Source organism: Anser brachyrhynchus (assembly GCF_964034855.1).
Source record: "Anser brachyrhynchus genome assembly, chromosome: 9".
NCBI lineage: Eukaryota > Metazoa > Chordata > Aves > Anseriformes > Anatidae > Anser > Anser brachyrhynchus.
The window spans coordinates 24,424,637-24,448,623 of NC_137703.1; the positions used below are offsets into that span (position 1 = coordinate 24,424,637).

The 23,987-nt window shown below is 35.4% G+C and overlaps 1 protein-coding gene and 1 long non-coding RNA gene across 4 annotated transcripts in view; one reads left to right on the top strand and one right to left on the bottom strand.

Annotated features, from left to right (window-relative positions):
• The window catches only part of RASA2 (RAS p21 protein activator 2), a 51,482-nt gene that overhangs the window by 18,396 nt on the left and 9,099 nt on the right, over nucleotides 1–23,987 (top strand). For all 3 annotated transcript variants that reach the window (XM_080605286.1, XM_080605287.1, XM_080605288.1), the window contains 14 exons: nucleotides 7,864–7,947; nucleotides 9,785–9,857; nucleotides 11,106–11,182; nucleotides 12,612–12,710; nucleotides 14,894–15,050; nucleotides 16,208–16,356; nucleotides 17,708–17,822; nucleotides 18,247–18,321; nucleotides 19,027–19,150; nucleotides 20,512–20,618; nucleotides 21,817–21,903; nucleotides 21,985–22,062; nucleotides 22,499–22,572; nucleotides 23,708–23,814. In XM_080605286.1, the coding sequence (XP_080461412.1) occupies nucleotides 7,864–7,947; nucleotides 9,785–9,857; nucleotides 11,106–11,182; nucleotides 12,612–12,710; nucleotides 14,894–15,050; nucleotides 16,208–16,356; nucleotides 17,708–17,822; nucleotides 18,247–18,321; nucleotides 19,027–19,150; nucleotides 20,512–20,618; nucleotides 21,817–21,903; nucleotides 21,985–22,062; nucleotides 22,499–22,572; nucleotides 23,708–23,814 (1,406 nt within the window). The remainder of the gene's footprint in view (nucleotides 1–7,863; nucleotides 7,948–9,784; nucleotides 9,858–11,105; nucleotides 11,183–12,611; nucleotides 12,711–14,893; nucleotides 15,051–16,207; nucleotides 16,357–17,707; nucleotides 17,823–18,246; nucleotides 18,322–19,026; nucleotides 19,151–20,511; nucleotides 20,619–21,816; nucleotides 21,904–21,984; nucleotides 22,063–22,498; nucleotides 22,573–23,707; nucleotides 23,815–23,987) is intronic.
• On the bottom strand, nucleotides 445–12,605 carry LOC308200139. The gene is made up of 3 exons (XR_013955259.1): nucleotides 11,733–12,605; nucleotides 1,895–2,077; nucleotides 445–891 (listed from the first exon to the last, which is right to left on the bottom strand). It is a non-coding gene; the product is annotated as an uncharacterized lncRNA (long non-coding RNA).

Here is a 23,987-nt window from a genome sequence, read left to right on the forward strand (position 1 = left end):
CTGCATGTCCTGGTACCAGTAATGTTTTTCTTTTTTGTATGGCTTTTTCTTGGAGCCTACCTTGTTGGGGGGAAGAGTAGTAGTATTTTGTTTTGGTATGTGAAAATCTACTTCTAGATTTGCTTCAGAATGACTTTCTCATGGTTAACCATGATAGGTAAGCAGTAGTTATAGAAAAACTAGGTGACAGAGTTGCCTTTTTGGGGAAGCACAACATTGCCACATTTCAGTAAAATTTATTAGCAACAACTCAGACTTCCCACTATCAAACTTAATTTTGGCCACAAAGCGTAAAGACGTTACAGCATGCTAAAGAACCTCATAGAAATAATATTTTTTTGGTGTATGTGATTTCAAAATGGTAGAGGATACCAGACAAATGTTACCAATATTAAAGAAAAAGCACAAAATGACACATATTAGAAAATACTAACTAATCTGTAGTTTCATTGTTACTTTTAGAGCTGTGTTTAATAACTTCTGGAGTCTGAATGTACAGGTTACAGGCTTTCAGTCACAGAAAACTAAAATTCCACATGTAGTGATCATTCCATTTCTTGTTATTTGTTATTAAACAATACATTTAATGCTAGAAATTGGTAAGAAGCCAGTACAAATGCAGTACATTGTACAGTACAGTGCAGTACAATGTTTTGATGCTCAAAAAGTCTTTCTGATAAGGATATACTTTAAGATACTGGTCTCTCAAGAAACTAGTCCTCATTTTGGAAGAAGTGTGACAGCCTTCTGTGTTGCTTGCTTCTGGGAAGCTGGTTCCTTTAGTTGAAAAGTCTGGTGGAAACCAGGGACTTGCAGACACTCTGGGATTGCCAGCATTTTCTTCCAGCTCTTCTTTACGTTCTCAGCATAGGGAAGGTTCAAGGGAAAAAGCTAGAATTTAGAAAAGCAGTTTTGTATTCTATTAGTGCTTCAGGAAGAAATGAGACTTTTCTGCACTTGTCTCATAACAGGCAGTGGGATAGGCCGTGTGAAGACAAGGTACAGACAAGGGGGTTATAAAAACTACGGGATGATTAAGATGAAAAAACTCAGAAGGTAGTCAGACTCTTTTTGATCTTGTTTTTCAGCATTGTTCATTAACTTATCTAATTATTCAGAGAATGAGTTTAATTTATTTTGTTAAAGCTTCCCTGTCTGAGAATTCAGCATTAAAGAATGGTTGTATTGCGAAACTGCGAGGGGGAGGAAGTGGTATGTGGTCTTCCGTTTGTCTCCGCGGCTTTGCACTCAGATCCGTTCTGGGGGCCGGGGAGACCATGGCACTGTCAAGTTTGCTAATGGCATTTTCATTATAAAGTTTAAGCCATCTTCTTTCTGAGTTACAGTCTAGGCTAAGATGAGTAGTTTAGTTGGAACAAGACCTAGCAAAATAATCCTTTGCTCTTCTGTTACTTAGCATGAAAAGGGAAGCTAGTTAGGTAACGCAGCTCAGGTAGAGAAACTGGTAATATTTAGCAGCTATTGTAGGCTGATAATTCAGTTAAGATGTGGAAACTTGTTGTATGTAGATGTTTATTTTTAACTTAAAGATAATTCTGAATGGGTTTTTACTTGTGTGGTAGGTGGCAGCTTGGATTATCAGATGTCTTGCTGCTTGAATTTTTGTATCCCTCCTGCAGCATGAGGCAGGACTCGAACAGCTTTTTCTTTGTGGACCATTCACCACCAAAAAGCTAGCTGGAGTTTTACAAACTGTTTTATTCCCAACTTAGCTTTGCTGTAGATGTCAGATTTATTATTTAATTTTTTGTATATCCGTGCACTCTAAGTTAAACTAATTTTTTTCATTTTGATTTTTGATATGATGAAGAAAAGTTGTTTTAGAAAGTTACTGTTGCAGATTGCAGTTTTGAGTAGGAAGTGGGTTACTCACCATGCCCTCTCTTAGGATCCCTTTATGACGGAGATAAATGATCAAAAGGAAGCCAGGGCACTCTCGTGGTTGCTGTACTCACCCACTCACTGGCATATGGGAGAAGATTGTGCGTTAGACACAGCAGTGTTACATCAGCACTTTTGTTTGCATCTGAGATTATGAAATGAAGAGTTCCTGCAGCTAAAAAAAAATAGTATTTTGTCAGACATGTTGATAGTCTTAAAACAACTTGCTTTATTCGAAATATATTATACAGAAATATATTCTGGATGTACATGTGAGAGAATAAGAAATAAATCTCTTGCTGGATATAGTTTTACAGGAATGGATGTGAGGGCATTTTTAAGATGCTTGGTCTTAAAGAACTGGGAGGAACTTATAGAAAACAAATGAGATTCTTTATTAGAACACATTAGCTTTTTAAAGGTCTGTTTATTTTCTAAATTTCAGAGGGTAATTAATGATATGTATATTTTGTCAGGCACCAGGCCCTGAGAAGTTACTGTATTAGTAAGTATTTTAACAAAGCTGAAAAATAGCAAGTAGCAGAGCTCTGTGAGGTTGAATAAAAAAGAGGAGTCGTGTGTATATATATATATATATGTATATATATATATAATTCTGTCCTTACCTCTTTTTGCTCTGTCCAAATCTCTGAGCAAGTTATTGGCCAAAGGAAAATAAAAAAGAAATAGCAGAAACAGTAATTCTTAAAGTATGGGCTATACTACGCGCTTTTTAGAGCCATGTTCTACTGCACTGAGAGACCATTCATTTGGACATGTAATAAGATGGGGGAGCTTTAAACATTCATCAGATATATATTTTTTTTGTTGAATGAGAGCATTCTACCTACTTGTGCTGGCTTCTTGCATAGGAAAATTTCTAATAGATTTCTACCATGTATTCCCTGGGAGTATAGAAGTTCTACAAAGATGAAAAATAGTTCAGCCCATGTTAAGATCATGTTAAGCACACAGACAGTAGCAAGTAATTAAAGGGCTGTGGTTCTGATCATTATCTGGAGTTCCACTAGTCACCCTTTTGTGGCTGAACCGAAGTAATTGGGTTAGACCTGACTAGAAGATGGATTCTTATTATTTTTGTTCTGTAGGCATGTTTGTAGAAGCTTTTTTTTTTTTTTTTTTTGCTGGTCTTCTGAATGGGTTACATGATGATTTAAAAATGGGATGTGATTCCAGCAGGAAGCAGTTTTTAAAAGCTAAGAGTATTGACAACTGTTGAAGGTGTTAGCCTCTTACAACTAAGGCAGGAAGGAGGAAGGCTTAATTTCTCATGCTAGTATGTATACTAAAACCTTTTCTGAACAAGAAGCTGTTGGGAAAGCAATGTGTCTTTAGAAAGGTAAGTGATACTACACATGAGGAAGGGATGGTCAGTTGTCATACCAGGAATATCTCATCCTTTTTGTCTTCTACCTCCCCCACCTTCTAGTTTTTTGTGTGATTCAGATGCTTGGTAGGATCTTCCTTGACTTTATGTAAGGGAAGAATGCTTGGGGAAGGATAAATATTAATATCTTAGACTATAGTTTGCTGTATCAGCAAAGCTGTGGATAACAGTCAACCAAAAGTCCTTAAAAACTGGAAGTTTGCAGCTTTTGTTCAAGTAGACACATAACGATCTAATACAAGATACACAAGTGACTAATCTGGTCTTACTTGATACCAGGGGGGAAAAAACAAATGATGGCCAATTCTCTGAAGGTGGGAGTTTCAGAAGCCATCTAGGGCTTTCAGTTTAAGTGTTCTAAAAACACAATGTTGACATACATTCTTACCTGGTTAAAGTCAGATTAAGACTTGTCTCACATCAATGAAGTTGGCATATTGAAATAAAAGATAAAGTTCTCCTCCTCTGGTGAAAGGCTGTCTTAGGGACTACTAAGTGTGGGCTAAAACCTAAATTTACACATTTTTGTGTTGATTGGAAACTTGCTGTTAAATGTCACGCCCACAGACCATTTCTGAATTAAAATTTTGTTTTGTCTCTGACTGTAGTTGTTTCCTTTTCTAATGTGTGAATGAGGAGGGGAAAAAGATAACGCAATAGATTACCTGCTGACTCAATGCGGGCTCTTTTTTCAAAACCACAATGGCATGTATAGTAGCACATTTCAAAAATACATGTTTGCAGCTCTCCTTTCTGGGAGTCTGTAGAAAAACAAGTTTGTGACTACTGTTTGCATATTTGCTCCTGCTGAAACAGATGGTGTTTGAATGCTTTTGTGCCCAACTAAGCTTTTGGATGGTAGTGCTTTCCTTCCCTGCGTTTAGGATGACTTCAACTCTGAAAGAAACAATTTCATATGTTTACTTAGTTTCTGCACTTGGAGGACTTTAGTCGATTTGAATCGTAGAGGTACAGAGTTCCTCTCGTTATTGAGGGGATTTATTGAGGGCTGTTTCTTCCTTAAGGACTTCAGTCTTAAGAGCTGAATATGTACCAATTAGTGTCTGAAAGGTTCATATTTCCTGTATGAAACTCCTCTTACAGACCAAACTACTGAGATTTGGAGCAAGAATTAATGTAAACTGAAAGATCTCTACACGATCCTGTAACTGTCAGTCTCTGTTAGCTATTACTTAGACTACATAAAGATGTAGCTTAAAGGATAAAATGAAAGGCTTTAATGTTCCTGTCTACTTTGTCAAACTAAGGGTTTCTGGCTTTCAAATGAAAATTGCTTGTGCCAGCCTAGATGGGCAAAAGCATTTGTCAGAGCTGAAATGTTTACCATATGTTGGAAAGATTTATTATGGTCATCAGAAGAGGAATGCATACTTACTGTTGTTTTCTTACTTGATTGGTCAAAGTCGCCTTTTTCTGTCCTATAAGGTTGCAGTTCTAGCACGTTGGTGTCTGATTGTTTAGGAAAGGGCAGTATACACATGAGATTTGCTAGCTGATTCCTTAGGTAAGTAAGGGTGTTATGATATTTGCTAGCTGATAAGCTCATGGGGGTTGCACCTTTCTGTTTCTGTTAAGTCTGCTCTGAGCTTCTTCAAATCTGAACGTGTTTGGATGCTGTTTGTTTAGTAACTTTAAAAATACCTGCAATAATTCAGTCTTCTGTATTCAGCCCCTAGGGAGTAAGAATCCAGGGTGGTCCTGCTGAGCTGGTGTAATGGCTTCCTACCCTTGGTGGCTGCTTGCCTTGCACCACCTTTGCGGCTTTTGAGCTCTCTTGCATGACTGGGTTAATTCAGGTTGCTAACCTGACTGCAACTGGCTCAAAACTCAAATACCTTTCTGTAAGATTAGCAAACGAACTCATCATTGGTGCTAGGAGTAAGAGAAGTGCAAGGACCCTCCATTTTGGTGCAGTTCGGTTGACTTAGCGGTACTGTCAAATACCGTGTCCAAAGCAGACTCTAGGCTGTGACCGGCAAATGAAGGGATGATTGTGACCGGCCAACTTAGGGTTGGAAGGAGAGGAGATCAGGTAAATTGGGAACAAATTCCTGAGCCTGCTGGATTTGAAGAGCAGAGATTTGGGAATACTAGAAGTTGACAGGGGACTGGGGTGGTGTTTTGTGTCTTGAGCTGTTAAAACAGGGTAGGCTGTGTAAGCTAGCTAGATCTTGCTTGCAACAGAGCTGGGACTTGGGCAGGAGGAGACAGGGGAAGTCTGGAACTGCCTGCCTACACAAGGAGACTGGCAGGAATATAAAATTAGCTTGAAGTGACAGATCTGCGTGATGAATCTGGAGATTCTAGTTCTGCTGCAGGGTTGTGTAGTTGTCAGAAAAATGTTTTCCAGCTTGCTGGAAATGCAAGTGCAGGTCACGTAGTGATCAGAGAAGGAGTTAGAAACTTTGTACGTAGTGAAAGCTGCTTTCTATAGCTGCTGAAGTCCATTTGCTAGAGCAATCCATGAGTTTGGTGAATGTGAGGCTGTATGAAGAGAAATTGTTGTTGTTGAAATAGTTGAATTCTGTCCAGATACATTTGACTTGATCCACCTGCTGTTGATTTCCTGTGAGAGTCACGCTGAGGCTGACTTACTCAGTTTCAGGTGCGAGTACCATGAGATATCTCTGGGAGCTACAAACATGTTACGTTTAGTATTACAAAATGCCTAATAGTTGGAAGATTAAGTCCTAGTCCTAGATCAAGTATTGATCTTGAATTAGCTACCCCAAATGACTGGAGTCTAGACAGTTTAATTTTGTCACCACTCTTCTATGTCATGTATGTGTTGGAGGAGGAATCAATTAATGCTTAGGAAACAACTGGATGTTTCAAGAACCCATTTAAATGGTGGGCTTGTAATCACTGTAGGATTCATTGTGATTCAAAAATTATTGAAATGCTGAAGGCGACATGCTTAAAAACTGGAAGAAAAATAAATGATTGTGTGGTGGCTCAGCACTAAACGTTCCCTGAACTGGCTTACACAAAGGGACTTGTTTGAGGAAAATAGCATCTGGTTTGTAATAGTGCGTGCTCCAAAGAGGGTGGAGTTCTGAGACAGCACAGGAGTGTTAATATCTGTTATTTCCCAGCTTGGGAGGGAGTTTGCAACCCTTGCTGGTTTTCTAACATTGTTTTCCTGCATACAGAAGGTGTTTACTTAGCAGTATGCAACTACTGTTGCTATTCAGCTTTCTTAAACTTCATCGGCTCTCAACTGTGTTACGAACTATTGTACAACATAAAACTCCACATTACAGTATTTAGAACATGTACTTGATTATTTATGTGAACTTAGAGCAGAAAAAAATGTTTAATTTCTTTGTAAGTTACCTAGATTGTTTTTTACTAAAACGGACAGATTATGGCAACCAGAATCTACTTGTGTTGCTTCAGTTAAATTCGGGCTATACGTTATTTAAAAATTAATACTTAAAAAAGAGACAGTGAATGTAACATTTGGATCTTCTCTGTGTCTTAATTGCTTATGAAATTTTGTAATCCATTAAATGTTTCTGGACTTAATAAATACTAATATGTGCATGACTGCACCATTTTGCTAGGAAGTTTGTTTCTGCTATAACTTTACACACTGCTTTGCTTTACTTCTGTTGTTGCAGCTGTTTGTAGTTAATACATTTGGGCAGCATCCGAAGGTTAACTGGCTTGCAGGCCCAGCTTTGCTGCTACTAGTGTTGCTGCCGTGGCAATTCAGAGATTGCTAGCCTTCAGAAAGGGTCTAGAGCAAGTGTTTGTGTCCTCATGAGCATTACTTTAAAACCATCCTGTCCCCTTTGCATCAGGAATGATGGACAGCATAGCTCTGTACTTATTAATCATCAGTTTACAGCTTGCTGTATGCTTTATTGAGCTATATGCTATGTTTTTAAAAGGGCATTTTAACCCTGATCATATGTTATTGTGGAAAGAGTTCGGAAGTTACCTTTGGAACTATGTTTAAAGATAAAGCTGTTCTTTCCTTCTGTGGCTGAATAACACAGAAGGAGCCAAGACATGCTAGGACTATACACTAATAGCTTTGGATGTTTAATTTCAAATAATATTTCAGGATATGACTGAATACTCAACTCAGAACCTTGTTTAGCTGAAACAAAACATTCAAACCCATTTTAATGCATTCCAAATGTAGTTGCTGCCATCATGGATGAGGCCCAGTAGCTTTTTGTGGGCCTTGAGAAATCAAATTTAAAAATTAATGTAGGCTGCAGTTTCCCCTAACATGGGGGATCATTTTACTTAGTATCTTGCCATGCATGTGTGATACTGGAATGTTTTTGTTTGAAGCAATTCCAAGATTTTTTTCCGCACAAAGCTTCTGAAGTCTGACTGTATGCCTGAGTATTGCCTTGTGTTATTATCCAGAAATCTGTAGTTAAAATCTACTTCAAAGTTTATACTGAGTAATAGGACAGGACTTTAAAAAGGTTTTAAAAAAGAAAAGATTGCTTGTGTTTTTATTTTTTTTTAAACCAAATAAATTGATCTGCTGTTTGCATTTTCATTTTTAGCATAAAGGAATGCCATGGGTTGCCTCTTATAAATGGACAGAATTGTGACCCTTACGCAACGGTCTCTCTTGTGGGTCCTTCCAGGTAACATTTTATTATAAAATAAATGAATCCAAAATTTTGTGATCTGGAAAAGAAATCCATAAGCTTTAAGCAAAACCTTTAAAATACAGGGGGGTTAAATAATATTACTTCTTTTTTCGGAAAAATACTTTCTGTGTACATCACATTTTCCACTGGTACTGTATTCTCCCCATCCTCTGAAAGTTATGAATATGTTTGATCTCTTGAATGGCCAGCACTAGCCAGGAACCACTTGTCGCTCAGTTTCTTCTTACCTCTTGGGTTTTGGACTGACCTCTTGATATCTGCACTGTGCTTCCTATTAGTTTTAGTCAAATTTAGTCAAATAAATATAGCCAATTTCTCACTCACCTTCTGTTTCATTTTCCTTAATTTATTAGTTTCTTTGCAGCAAATGTTTGGGAATTGGGTGAGAACAAGAGCAAGAGAATAGAGGTTCTGGTGAGACCTTTCTAGTGGCAGCACGTTCAGGTTGCCACATTCAAATTACTCACAGTTTAAGTCTTTTATTTTTCTTTTTTATTTTATTTTTTTGATTCAGTAATCCTGAATAGCTGGTGGGGTTTTTCATTTATGAAAATCCCTTATCAGACGTTTCCTGTCTGCAAGTCCCTGTTCAATAACATGTAACATAAGCTAGCTATCAATTGCTTTTTTGCAACCTCAAACCAAAGTTCATCCCCACTTTCTTGGGCAGTGGTGAGCTGTCACATGAGCACAGTACCAGGACGTTTACTAGTAAGCTTGCATGTGTTAGACTTTTGAAGAATGGTCTCTGAATCCACTCTAAGTGAATGGGATTTTTTTTCTCTTTGATAATGGATGATCATTTTTTTAGGTGTTGTTTTTTATTATTTTTATTTTTTACTCTTTTTATTAAGATGCCTAGGGAGAGTCCATCATTATACTTAGAAAGCATGGTGTTGTTGATTGTCAAAGGTACAATGACATCTAATTCCTGTCTGTGTCCTGTGATACAGATGGAACAGGGTGAAGGTTGGTCTTGCACAGTATTTATCCTGGTGGTATGGGAATATATGTGCAAATCTGACAAGTTCAGAAGTTAAGAATTTCCGATCTCATGCATGGGTGACTCATGTACCATGAGCAGAGTATTTATATAGCCAGAACCTCCTGAAAACAGTTGTTTGAAGGCTAGGAGACAGCTTTTCCTCTACATTCTCTGTTTTTCTTCCCCCACATTTTATATTTGTTTGCTTTATAAAGCATTTTATACTATCATAGCCTTTCACTAGCTAAATAAGACTTTATTATAAATGTTTAAAATGTAAAAACATGTAATTTTTATTTATATAAGTCAGAAGGGACTTAAGAGTGTTCGTTTGTTTGTCCCTATGCTGTTTAACATTCAGTATTAACAGCAGTTTCTTCCAATGAAAACACTGAGCAGCTTGGTGTAAGCCTCTGTTTGTAAAGAAGTAGTGGGTATTTCCCCACCAAAAGAAAATCAGAAAAACAAAAATGGTCACTTGAACACAACTGGGAAAATAGTGCTCATAACCTGCAGGCAGTGGTAACAAAATTGCCTATAGGTTTAAGCTTGAAGTGTTTAATGAATTGTTAATATATTTTACCTTATGTGCAAGTTACACTTGTGAAATGAAATAGAAACTTGGGCTGAACAGGTACACAGATAAGCGCTTGAAATTTTAACTTCTCAGACTACATTGTGAAGATAATCATGTAAGATTTTGATTTGATCTCTAAAGTGACAAAATATTTAAACTTAAATGTGTGGGCCCTTCTTGACAATAGAATGTCTTTATAATTGTGTGTTTAAGTTGTCTATGGTAAAAATTTTACCACATTGGAACAGGAATGACCAAAAGAAGACCAAAGTAAAGAAGAAAACAAGCAATCCGCAGTTTAACGAAACATTTTATTTTGAGGTAACTTTTTGTGTGGTATTCTATCTATTTTGTTCAATCCTTCAAATAGTTTTAAGCAAGCTGTGTAGTAGTTCCTAATGCAGAAAGCTCTCTTCAAGCAAAGGAAAGAGCTTTTACTAACCCCTCCAATATAAGTGAGTGATATCCTTACGTTGCTGTGGACTGTCAGACAATAGCATTCCCTTTCAATTGCTATGTAAAAAGTGACTTTTCTTAATAAGCATATATGTAAAGGTAACTTGTTATCTTTAATCTTTTTATATAGCATCTGCTGCCAATAGGAGTTTTCTCAGAACTTGAACCTATCCCATGGAATTCAACTTAAATATTTTCAAGAGCCTTCAGCTTAAAAATATATTTATTTCCTTAATAAAATAACATAGCAATTATACCCAATACAGGCTAATTTCATGATTTGATTAAAAGAACATGTTAACCTTTTTGTTATTTGGGAATTGATTTCGGTTCCACTTGAGTTGCCCTACAATAGCCAAATAATGACTTCAAATTTTTATCTGATTTTGTTGTAATTAAAAACTACATTTGCTTGTATTGTTCACTTGAGAGTTAAAAGTAGTAGAATTTGTGCTTCAAATGTTTTCTAATTTATTGTGTTTATATAGATCCTGATTCTGCTGCGTGCCTTCAGTGAGACATTTTTCCCTACTTAAGTACAGAGTTACAAGTATAGCATGTGTTTCAGTTGACCTGCTCAAGACACTGAATGGAATTTGTTGGGAAGTCAGATACTAGGATAAAACTATGATCAAAAAACACTCCAGTAGCTTAATGACTTATGATTTACTGAAGTTAAGCTGAGAATGCGATCAGTCAAGAAATTAGAAAGTGTAACAATAAGATTGTGGTATAACTAGGGCAACAGAAGTGCACTTCTTACTTGTTTCCTTACACATTTCAAGACTAACCTTAATGCTTTCTTCTGGCTCATGCTGAAACCCAAGAAATTCTTGACAGTTTAATGTCATTTCCTTCTTGTTTTTTCCTAATAGATCTGTACTGTAGTTCCCTTAGATCTCAGCTAGCCCTTATTGGGCTCTACTGTGACCTTTTCTTGACACATTTTTTAACCTGCTTTCTGTCAAAAGGCAATTTGTTTCGTAAACTGAACGTTTTCCTTGTTTAAAAGGAATAGTAATTATTTACCAGTGTTAGACTCAAGGTTTTCTGGTTTTTGACTTGCATAATACAACAGTAAAAAGTGTGCTAATAGAAGGATTCTACTTGCAGGTAACCAGGTCCAGCAGTTATACCAAAAAGTCCCAGTTTCAGGTGGAAGAAGAAGACATTGAGAAATTGGAAGTCAGGTGAATTATGTAGATTATAAAATAATTAATTTTATTGTTATCGTAAGTTACTGTACTTCAAGACAATAAAGAAATGTTTTATTGTAGCTGTTCAAGATGTAGCTTCAGAGAATTACTGGTTAGACTTGTACTAAAGATCCTTCTAACATAGAATATTACTCAAATCTTGTAGTGTTTTGTTTACTGAAGATGAGATGGTGGTGTGGTGTTTTTTTTACTTTTTTTTTTTTTTTTTTAGTTTTTAAGTAAATAGTACTAGAGTGTATCTAGTGGTCTAAACTTCCTTCCTGTGGGTAGAGAGGCATGAGGACCTCCTGTCAGTACTGTTTGGGCAGAACATTGAGTACAGAACTTGTCCTGAAGGAAAACAGCATACCTGATGTTTGCCTGTGGTTTCAAATGCAGGTAGTTGTCTTTAAAAAAAAAAAAAAAAAAAAAAAAAAAAAAAAGGCTTATTATGAGCTTCTTATGGTTTCACGTTACTTCTTAGAGAAACGTTTGTGTTGCATCTTTTCCTTGCAAATGTAAAGAATACTTCAAAGTACATTACCCCTTTTCTGCTGCTTTGCTCTTAGAGCAGGTCTGTCTGTATTTTTGCCATGCAGTTAGAACAGTTGAGAGCCCCTGTATGCAGCTTCTTCTCTTTATCGTGCTCGTGCACATACAGGCACCAGATTTGCTGAATGACAAAAAGATCTTCAAGGCTAGCATAAGTTTCCTAAAAGACATCAGAAGAATTTAGTGGTGAGATAATAGCTATTATAGAACTAACTTTGTGCATTTTTTACTACTAGCTTCATGAATATCTTAATTACTATCGTGTATATCATTATAGATGCAAATATATTTAGAAAAATAGTCATGCCCCAACAAATTTAGTATTATTTTTTTTTGTTCTCCTTAACATCTGCTGTCTGTCAGAAATGTCAGCGAGGTAAGAAGTAATAGAAAAAAAACACAAGGTGCATGTCTGGAGTCTGTGATTCCTTTTGAGGTTGTAAACATACAAGCTTCTCTTTGGAAAAACATGCGCATGTGTCGGTGTGGCATTGCGGTGTGCCCAGTTTTAGCAATTAGAGAGGGATATGTATATAAGTTAAAAAGTTCACTTGAATTATTCAAGAAGAAATGTGGATGGTTTTGGGGGTGGAGACTGCTCAGAATATGTAAACGCTGCCAATAGTACTATCTTCTCTTTTTTTTTTTTTTACTGATGCAAGGTCTGCAAGTCTAACTTTCACTGTTTGTTTATTCTTTATGGGTTAATAAGCCACTTGTTTGATTCCTCTTGATTTAATTAGAATGGAGTGACATTTCTAACATTTCCTGCCTGCATGCATGTGGATTAGTGCTGTAAGGCAGTTGCTGTAACTTGAAGATTTTTATTACTCGGGGGAGAAAAAAAAATGAGCAATGTTCTGATTTTCAGGGTGGACCTATGGAACAATGGAAATTTGGTACAAGACATCTTCCTAGGAGAAATTAAAGTTCCCGTGAAGGTGTTAAGAAATGATTCCTTTCAAGCATGGTGAGAAATGATGGCTCAGAAGTTAATTCTATTCTAACATGCATATTTCCCCTTGCAAAGGATATGTTTTATTCTAACTGTTCACTGAAATATGTCTTTCTGCTTGAGTTGTTGTAGTCTAGTTCATCTGAATAAGGTTAGAATTCTGTACATGCAAGGTACAAAGGGTAAGATGTCTTTCTAGAGGGTTTTCTTGCTCAATAAATTAACTTTGACAGTGGATTCATGTACTTCTTCCCTTCTGCCAATCTGCCGACTCTCACAGAATAGTTAATGTGTTTGAGTGGAAAATGCAGGGGGTGAAGAAAGGGAGTATTGAATATAACTGTTTCAGTTTGCTGCATTTTAGTGATCTGTGTATACTTTTCAGATTAACCAGTAAACCTGAAACTTTTCAGCATTGCATTGTTTGTAATTAAATTCCTAAGTTAGCCTTCCAGAATAACTGATGAAAAGTTGATTTTAAAATAAAACTAGTAAAAAAGTATGGTGCTTTTTTTCATTGGGGAGGTTGAGGAAATATCTTCTGGAACCGACCCAGTGTCATTTCAAGAGAGCATGTGTAGAAGCTTGAAATCTGGAAGGGTAAGTTACCAAGGGGTATCAGGAGAGGCATCTGCTTATAACGTAGCAGCAACCTCTTTTCTGAAGAAAGCCTGTCTCTAAGCCCTCTACTGTCTGAAATGCCTAGCGGCAGGAAATGAGTACAGCAGATACAGTTGCCTTGAAGTGTGTAGAACATTCTGGTTTTAGTGAACCTTTCAGTACAGAGAAGAGGGTGGAGGAAGGGAAAGATGACAGCCCTCACATATCCATGAAGGAAACAAAGGAAGTAGATAAATACGAACTAAATGGAACACAGGTCTTAACCAGGAGCTGTTTGTGCTCCATATACTCACCTCAGACAGCCTCCAAGTGTCTGTCAGAGTTGAACTCTGAGTTTTAGTCCTAAACATAATAAATGTTTCTTTTTTTCAATTTTTTTTACACAGTGTATTGCAGATGCAGTCTTGTTCTGCCAGCACCCTGAGCTGATCACAAGCTGTGTAACCATATTAACATAATGACATGTCTCATTTAAAAACCTGCTAAGAGAAAATTTACATTAGCATGGACTTAATACCACATACTGTGTTCGTATAGAGCTTGGATATGGCTCATGTATAGTTAACAAAGTATTGATAGAGGGTCTTTAGCCTGCTAATACATTCTGTAGGTGTACCTTGCATGTCAACGTCCTCTTAATCCAATTATGACCTGCTTATAAAAACAGTTCTGTGATTAAAAATAACTTTTCTTAAACTATTACTAGTTCACATGAAATGCTTTGAAGTACAATGGGACCCCAAGAGATAAAGAAGTAGCACTAGTATAGTAGCACAAAGTATTGGAAAAATAAGCTCGAGTCATGCTGTCAAGCACTTCTTGTAAATTCATTGTGCTTTATATTAGCATGCCTTTGTGGGAAGTGCATGTAATTATTTAAAAAAAAAAAGTCTCCTGATTGTAAACATACAAATGTGAATGGTTGTAAAAGAGTATTTGAAGATAAAATTAATTTGTCGGTCTGAATGTTGGAACTATATTGTGACAGTATTTAAAAGCTGTTAAAATTTTTGTTCTGCTGCACCTCCTGTTGGAATACAATTGAACTACAACAAAAGCCAACAAAGGATTGTTTTCAATGTATTCTGTATTAAGAGTAGGAAAAGAGTACATTAAAAGTACTAAAACCTTTTAAATCTTGTTTCTTAAGAAAGCAGACTGGTAATATTATATATTTTTACTGTCTTCAGACTAGACCATTTAAATTCTTGATACTAGCTATTCCATCTGCAAGGTCAAGACACTCTAATTATAGCACAGATGTAAAACAAGAAGGTTCAACATCATTTCTAACTATTCCTGTTATCCCAGCTGAGGTACAGGAAATACATCCTATTCTGGTGTTCGCAAAGATATGAGAAAATAAATAGATATTCCATTATTTGCTGAAGGTGCACCAAATACTGCTCCTTTTTTCTCTACTCGCAGACTTTTTTTTTTTAATGTGAATTTTATGGGCAGTTATCAGTCTGAGTTTGTGTATACTGAAACAAAATGCGATATTTTGCGTTATTGTAAAATTAGTCAAGCTAATGAAATGTAAATCGTAATATTTTAGAATTGCCTTATTCTTTCAGGTACTTACTTCAACCAAGAGAAAATGGCAACAAGTCTTCTAAAACTGATGACTTGGGATCACTTAGATTAAATATTTGCTACACTGAAGACTGTGTACTTCCCTCTGAATACTATGTTTCTCTAAGAAACTTGCTGCTAAAATCATCAGATGTTCAGGTACTTTTGTTGAAAATTACTTTTAAAACAAAGACTTAAAATGAATTATATTGTCCTATGTGAGACTGCATGTAGGACTATGCAAAGAAGAATTTTTTTCATTACTTCTGCTGCAACTCAGTAAGCAGCTTGTGTAGAGCATTTAGTTCTGTTCCAAACTACCAAAATTTTCTTCTTATTTTAGAAGAACTAACAAAGACAGTGAAGTAACCAGTGCTGACTGACTAGAAACAATAAAAAAAGCCTTTCTACTTGTCAGTTGCTGTTTCTAACAGTCTTTTCCCACTGGCTGGTATTGACCCCTGGATTTAGAAGTTTCCAAGGGACATTGATTCATTATTGGCACTGATGGGGCAAATAATCACCTTTGCCAAAAATGGTTTGCTTCAGAATTGATGTCTAATTCCACCTCTTCTAAATTGCTTCCATCTTCCCCAGTATGATATTAAGCATGAGTGGATTTCTCCCTTCAGACATAGTGACTAAGAAAGAAGTGTGGTAGACAGTTAGCATAGCATTATGAGCCAGGAATTAAATTATAGTTACTAGGCTTTATATTCCTTGGTCTTTTACACCATTTCTTCATTTCAGCATTGAAGTATTAGCAGAGGAGAAGGAAGGGAAAGAGGAAGCAGACCGTAACTAAAATTTTTACTAGCCAATATTCAAGTATGAATATAGCTTATTGGCAGTCAGTGGCTTTTTCACTTAAATTTTTGATTTGTTTTTGTGTTAAAATTCCCAGCAGAAGAATGGGGACAGACATCTTAGAAGTTTGGAAACTGTAATTTAGTGTGCTCTAATTACAATAAGGAAAGTCCTGTAAAGATATATGGCATTGTAGTAACGTAGTTGCTTACTGCCTTTTGCTTGGATTTGTGACAAAGCCATATTCTTACTCTTTGGGGAGAGTGGGAAGGGTGAGTAGATAGTGAATTTCATTCTTAAATGTATAGAACAGGTAATACCAATTTTCAATTAAATATTTCTATAGAATGGAAACATGTAATTGCCATGTTATATAGCAAATGTCAAAACTTTTTGTTAAGAAGCCATGTCCCTCGTTTTGCTAGATTTGAGTCAGATTTGTACTTTGACACGTATAAGCAGAGCCTTTAACTACTTTACTCACAAAGTTTTATTCTGCTTTCCCACAGCCAATTTCTGCATCTGCTGCCTATATATTATGTGAAGTTTGTCGAGATAAGTACGATGCTGTTCTGCCTCTTGTACGGTTGCTACTACACCACCATAAGCTAGTCCCATTTGTTGCTGCAGTAGCAGAACTGGACCTGAAGGACACTCAGTATGTATTCCATGTTCAGTTATGTCACGCCTTTTAAAAATATTTTTAGAGTTTCATGGGACTTCACACTACAGCATTGATAAATAAGCATGTCAGATTTCATTTTCTCGTTATGGAAAAACTGATATGAAACTTTTAATGTTAGTGTGTAAAAACATTCCCTGAAATCACAGTGAAGTTGGGAATCAGAGTTACCAATTCATGGTGCTATTTTAGATGGAATTGATTGTCTGTAAAATTTTCTTGGAGCCATTATACAGCTAAACATAGCAAGTTAGGAATCTAGAGTTGTCTGCAAGCACAGTTTTTGTTTCAAAATATCATAATTGAGCCACTCCAAGTTTTTTTCTGGTCAGTAGATTGATGCTGAATGTTTTTTAAAATGGCTAAGAATCTCATCCTCTTTCATTTTAGTATATGACTTAAGTTTACTTGTTTTCTGCAAGAATGCCTCATAAGTAAGTCTGTGTCCTCCTACGTGCCTTGAAAGTAGCAAGCACAGGAGATTTCCCACATCATCATATCTGTAGTAGGGTATGGTCCCTGGATTTGCAGCTCTGTGGTTAGGAGAGAAACGAAGTAGACCTGAGTAGTGGCTTCTGAGGTGCTGAGTCATGTCCTGTGGAGAAGTGGAAGGGATTTTTTCACCACAGGATTGTTCATTTTAAAGCTGACTTGTTCAAGATTTAATTTAAGGTGAACCAATTCATTTAGAAAGAGGTGACTCATGGAAAATAACTTCTTACATTGAATTTTGGTACACACATTCCTTTCCATTATATTTAAACTGTGACAAAGAAAGATTATACTAAACCCATCAGATGAAAGAGCTTTTGCACAGCTGGCTTCCAATTTCCTTCAAAATCTGTAACAAATAACCTAACACAACTGTAGATTAAATATGTTTTGGTCAAAACATGTCTGAATTTGTCAGTATAGTGTTAGTAGTATGCTATTTTTTGTAGCTATGAGTTTGCCAACCAGGAGCACTGGAAGAATAATAGTATACCAGTCATACCAGTCTGGTACAAGTCTTCATTTTTGGGGGAGTTTTCTCCAGTAATTCTTTCTCACATACAGCACTGAATTATAATTTCCTTTGTATAAAATTTCTGGGGCTTTCCCATGTGTTTATTTGTTCCTGGGTTTGCTAATAGTAATATCATCATCTTTATTCTCTTTCTGTTCATTGGGTGCCATTACAAGCTGGATAGCTAGGTTCTGAAATTCCTGACTGAAATACATGATAAAAACTTGTAATAATTTAATAGCAAGGTAAAATATTAATCAGATTTTTGTAGCCAAGTTCCCTTTTTTCCCCATTCAAATAAAATCAATTCTTTTCTTACAGAGAAGCAAACACAGTCTTCAGAGGGAATTCATTAGCAACTCGGTGTGTAGATGAAATGATGAAAATAGTGGGAAAACACTACCTAAAGGTTACTTTGAAAGCAGTTATTGATGAGGTAGGTTATCATGCTGAAGTTATTTGCAGGACACTGTCTCTTTCATGGGCATTCTTCTTATCCCTATGTAGCAATAATCACTCAGGTGAGGGAATTCTAGAGGAAAGTTAAATTGAGCATTAATGGTTTACATTTAGTGGAAGGAGTTACTTTCTGCTATTTCTGTTGTAGCTGCTTGAAAATTAAGTTCATGACAGTTGTTCCAGCCTCTTAACACACTGCAGAATTTTCCCTTGTGAGGCTTTATACAATTGATCCATATAAAAAAGCAGACACAAAAGTGAGGATGGTTATTGCATGCTGTTCTGTTTGGAATTCCTTTAGAATTCTCACCCTAAATCTAGGAGACAGTCCAGTTTTAAAAAGTTGTATTTCCACACATTCTGTATGAAAATTGGAACTCTTAAACCTCTGTTTGTTTCAGATATGTGAGTCTCCTAAACCCTGTGAAATAGATCCAATCAAATTAAGAGAAGGGGATAATGCAGAAATTAATATGGTGAGTTTCCTTAATTTATTTTTCCTAATGTAAGCTTTCTCAAAATCTCAAAGGAAAACATCTTAAAAAGCAGCTCTGTATAATAGCAAATGAGTAACTTGAAGTACTTATGTTAGTGGTATAGTTCTCCAATTCCAGTGTAGATAAAGGAAAAAAATCTATTTTCTTATCCTTGTTTAAAACAAAAATTGGTTTTCAAATGGACTAGGGAGGTAAAGCTAGAGAATTACGCACTTCCTTACCAATTTGTTGGGTACTGTGGTTCCTGATGTTCCACACTCAGCATCCAGGTGCTGAAGTAGCTAGTCAGTACTTTAATACTTTTCATTGAAGTTTTGCTCGCTGCTTGCCTCTTACTAGAGGATGACATTAAAAGCAATAGTGGCTGTAACAAGCTAAACTAACATTCCTAGGTTTACATAGGAAGTACTACTAGTTTGTTACCTATTGTCAAATTACAAAAATGTCTTTTGATAGTTTTCAATTGCCAAGCACTGCTTATGTGTTTTCATGTGAGTATCATTAAATAATCTTTTAACACTAGTAATCCCATATAAATATTATGAAGCTTTTTAAATATGCACTTTACTAAAATACGTAGAGGAATAATCAGGCAATGTTTTGAAAAAAAAATTAGTGTTATGTTTGTGTTCAGGGAAAAGCCATAGTTGATGGTCTGAAAAATGACTTTTTTCATAATTACAGGAAAATCTACGCTATTATGTAGACAAAGTATTCCGTGAAATTGTGCAGTCAAGTATAAGTTGTCCTACCCTAATGTGTGATGTTTTTTATTCTTTGAGGCATCTGGCTGCCAAAAGATTTCCAAGTAAGTGTTCTCTATGTTCAGAAAATGACATTCAGAGTAACATAATTAACTTCTGTATTTATCTTATGGGCATTGTTAAAATTCTGTCTTTTTTCATTACTGTGTTCTGAACTTCTTACCTCAACAGTCAGGCATTTGTTTTTTTCGGTCAGACTGTATGCCTTAGTAAAGCCTTGTGGTCAATCAGCAAGAATTATATGTATTTTCTGATACACTGTAAGATGGTAGCAAAAAAGGTGTCACCAACAAAAGTACAAGATACTGGAAGAAAACCACAAGTCATGCAGGAAGTGATTTATTTGAAAGATAATTCAAATTTGGAAGAGCTAATCTGTTTTTATTGCTTCTAAGGAAGTAATATATAAATGTGAAAATAAATTGGTATTTGCATCTAACTACATGAATGGCAACTATGTTGACTAGGACTACTACATTCATAACTTAAGTGTCCAGTGAAAAGCTTTACTACTTAAAGGTCAAGGTAGAGCAGAGCATGGAGAAGATAAAATATTTAATGTATTTGGAATGTGACCAGAATTAGAAAACCTTTAATTTTTCAGAATGGATTTAATATAGGAATAATGTTCTTGGTATGAGATACTCAGATGCTCCAGTCAATTAAAACCTAAAATGTCATCTAATAGGCTACAAAGGAAGGACATACTTTTATTATCTGGGGCTTTCCTTTGATTTGTGTTTGTCACTGAACCTGGGGTCATAAATTCCTCTGGTTAAGACAGTCGTTTCAGAACAGCTAACTAATCTGACAGATCAGATTGAAGTCGTCATTGCATTAAGAATGTGTTCTCACTCTATTACACCCTAAATATATTGAAAATATTAAAGCCCTAAGAGCATCAAGATTATATAATATTGTGATTTTATGACGCAGCTTGGAATTGGAGTTGAAATTGTTCATATGTGTTGACCACATTTGTTGTGCAGCATTAATGTTTGTGAGTTTATTAGTCCTAAGGGTGAATAACCTGATAGGTCTAGTGTTTAGTCAGCTGCTACATTATTTTCTCTTTTGGTTTAATGTGCATACAGCCTTATCTAATCAGCACTGTATGTATATATATAAGTGCTTGCAATGATCTCATTGTGCCTTATAGTGGAGCTGATCAGCAGTTTTTTCTGAGAACAGAACTTCTCTTCAGAGAAATAAACCCTCCATTAAAGTAGAACATTTCTTACCATGATCATCTTTCTCATTTCATGCACTTCATTGATTTTTCTGCTCTATTTTAAAATATAAATGTCTTCTCCGACGTGATCTTCTTAAGGATTTTTATGTTGACTGTCTTCATTATTTCCTATTAAGTTTAGTGCATGTTACATTTCATGGTTTTTCTCTGCAGATGACCCTCATGTACAGTATTCTGCAGTGAGCAGCTTTGTGTTTCTTCGTTTCTTTGCTGTAGCCGTAGTCTCACCTCATACTTTTCATTTACGACCTCACCATCCAGTAAGTTTTGTGAAGCTTTGTTCTGTTTTATTCATAACCGTCAGATCTGTTTATCTGGAAAGTCATAAGCTATTTTCACTGGGCCCTTAACTGGGAAGTAAGATCACTTACTGTAGGCTGAGGTTTTCAATTTTATACCTCACCAGTGGAACTAAGATGTTTGCAGTTCTGTAGGCATCAAATTTCTCAGCCTTTATAAGGCGTTCTCAAATGATGTAAAAGTGCTGCTTTGTTGGAATATCAAGATGACTCAGGGTTTTTTAAGCCATATAGCGAAATAGTTTTAGTTCTTTCCACCATGGAAGTTAAATATTCAGATATCACTTTTACTTTTAAAACAATATTTCCATTCTCGTCTTAAATAAAGATTGTAGAGTTCTCTGTAATTGATCTGTGCATTTAATCAGGATTCCAGTAGTTTGACTGGATTGCCAAATTTTCAAGTCTCAAATTGTCAAGTACATGTACATAAAAAAAAAAAATGGAGATGAGAAAAAATGCTGTTTTATTTTCATGTAGAATACAGGATATGTAAGAAAACTAATGAATGTGTATGAAACTCCAGAGGTTAGCTTCATTAGCTTATTTTATCGGTTTGTGTGTTATGCTTTCAAAAGAAAAAGCTACTTAATGCGTTTGACATTATGCAGCTTGTAAGAGTAGAAGGAGATGATAGGAATTTATCACTTGAATGCTAGACGCTTTAAAGGGAACAGCAAGGCCCCTCACTATGGCTGCATTAACACTACTTTAAAATGCATGTAGAGAGGTAGTAAATTAGGCAAAAGCCTTACAGGCAATGTTATAAGTTCCCTTTGTATTACGAAAATTTCTAGTATTTGTACAGCAGTAATTTATTTTGTTTAGTGTTCAGTTTTGAATAGTTCAGAAGCATTGGATATGTAGTAGCATTAGTAGGATGTGAGAGGTTTGATTAGATGTTCCATAGTGTGCTTGGAAAAAAATGTTTTTGCCCAAATTCTAGTGATAGTGAATAACATATTAAACAGTGTACAATAGATTTAAAAAAAATATATATATATATTCACAAAGCACAGTCAGCACGAAAGGACAGCACTGCTTTTGAATGTCTACATGGTATAATGTAATGATTTTCGTGACATTTTCAGTTTTAAATCAAAATTTTATATGGAAAAATATATAAAAATAACTTCTTAATTTTGTTTCTTTCTTTTAGGATGCACAGACTTCTAGAACATTAACTCTCATATCAAAAGCCATCCAGACTTTGGGGAGTTGGGGAAGTTTGACCAAAAGCAAACTTGTAAGGCTATTAAATTTCTTTCTCATTTCATAGACTTCATTCTTTATATGTTTGTTTATGTCCAAATATCTTCTATTTCAGTCAAGTTTCAAGGAGACGTTTATGTGCGAGTTTTTTAAAACATTTCAAGAAGACAAATTTACTGAATCTGTCAAAAAGGTACTTTTCTACTATAACTCTTCTTACGGTTGATGTGTTTCATCAGTCTTATTAAAGGGTTATGTTATTCTTCAGTTTTCTACTATGAATTCCTAAAAAGTGCATTTCAGATTTAAAAAACAAACAAACAAAAAAACCAATAGAATACGTAACAGTTGTACATTGTGGACTAAGCTAATTTAATTTGGGGAAAATAGAAAACAAAATTGAAACAAGCTTTATTAGATCTGCTCTTTAGAAAATAATAACAGAAATTTTGTGTATTTTAGTGGCATCCCTCCTTAAATTGCTTCAAGTCCCTGTAATATATTTTCATTTCTTGTGTTGAATTAATTGTTCTTGTAGTAGGAGAAACGGTACATGTGTATTTTCAAAATAGCTTTTAGTTGTTCATTTTTTCTGAATAATATCTGTTTGCTATGTATTTTTACTTAAGTTTCTAGATGATGTTTCCTCTACTGAAAGTAAAGAACCAAGTGGTCTGAGTGAGCCGGTACATCTAAAAGAAGGGTAAACACATCTTGAATCTATATTGTGTGAAAAATTATTGACTTCATTTTTTCATTAATGCCAACATCAGATTAATACTTACTAAAATGTTTGACCTAACTAGTAATTACAATATCTGTTAGTTGTGATAGTTCTTTGTTAGTTTACAGGTGTTGGTGGAAACTAATTCTGCTAACTTTTGTAGTCATCTTTTAAACACTTGGGGGAGGATTCAAAGTTTAAAATCTTCTAAAAGTCTGTCTGCATTTCTGTTACAATTCAGTGTGTGCTTTGTTGATGGTTTATTCAGAATTGCAAAAAACTATTATAACATAAAATTTATTTAGTATAGAATTACTTTACATACTTTTTAAGCCTAGCCAGCTAAATGCTATTTCTTAGTAGGCAAAAAAGCCCTACACTATAATTGGAATACTTTACAGTAAATGATGGAATGCTTTTATAAAAATTGTTAAATTAAAATTGCTACATCTAAGAAATGAAGAAACTGCCATTTTCTGGTGTTCATGAAGAAATCTGATAAATTAATTTAAAACAACATTTATAGGGAAAAAGGATTTGTATCCACCCAAGAAGCATAGTAAAGCCTTTTCTATGAAACAAGCATCTGATTTTAAAAGAAGCAGTTAATGCATCTTACTAAGATATTAAATAGAAATGAAGGAGACAGTTGCAGATTAACACTAAATTACAGTAATTTGGAAGCTAATTTGTATGAGAAACTGGTGGCTGTTGCTCAAAACAGTGGTTGCCAGTGAGCATGCTTTTAAACTCCACTGAATACAATTTGTGTGTACTCCTGTTGAATTGTGTTCATCATCATTTCCTTTTTGTTCAGTTCTTGACCCAGATAAGACCAACTGCATTCACGTGTTCTTGAGTTCTTGATCTGAATAAGCAAGTACCTACCCCAAATTAACTGTTTTTCACACTCCTAACTTGTTAATGGAACCGTGTCCATGATCACCATACTTGGAGGCAATCTTGAGGGCTTATTTTGAATAAATAGAAGAGTTTTAATTTACAATGAAGTAGGTTATATTACTCATAATGTGGTAACAATGTGTTCTCAGATGTTTTTTGAAACCTCTCTGGGAGACTAAAGTATCATTTTCATTGGATTCTGTTGTTACAGAGAAATGTACAAAAGAGCTCAGGGAAGGACTCGGATTGGTAAAAAGAATTTCAAGAAACGGTGGTTCTGTCTAACAAGTAGAGAATTCACCTACCACAAACAGCAAGGTAAATTATGTATATTTTATGCCTGTTAATTTTTCAATATTTTCTAGGTGTTTGTACCTGGTTTTGGCTTTTTAAAATTTTTGTTTTTCCTAAAGCTCATAATGATATATTTTAGTTGCCTTTTGCTCTGTTTATTAAATGCTCAAGATCTGAACTGTAGTCACACTTATCTT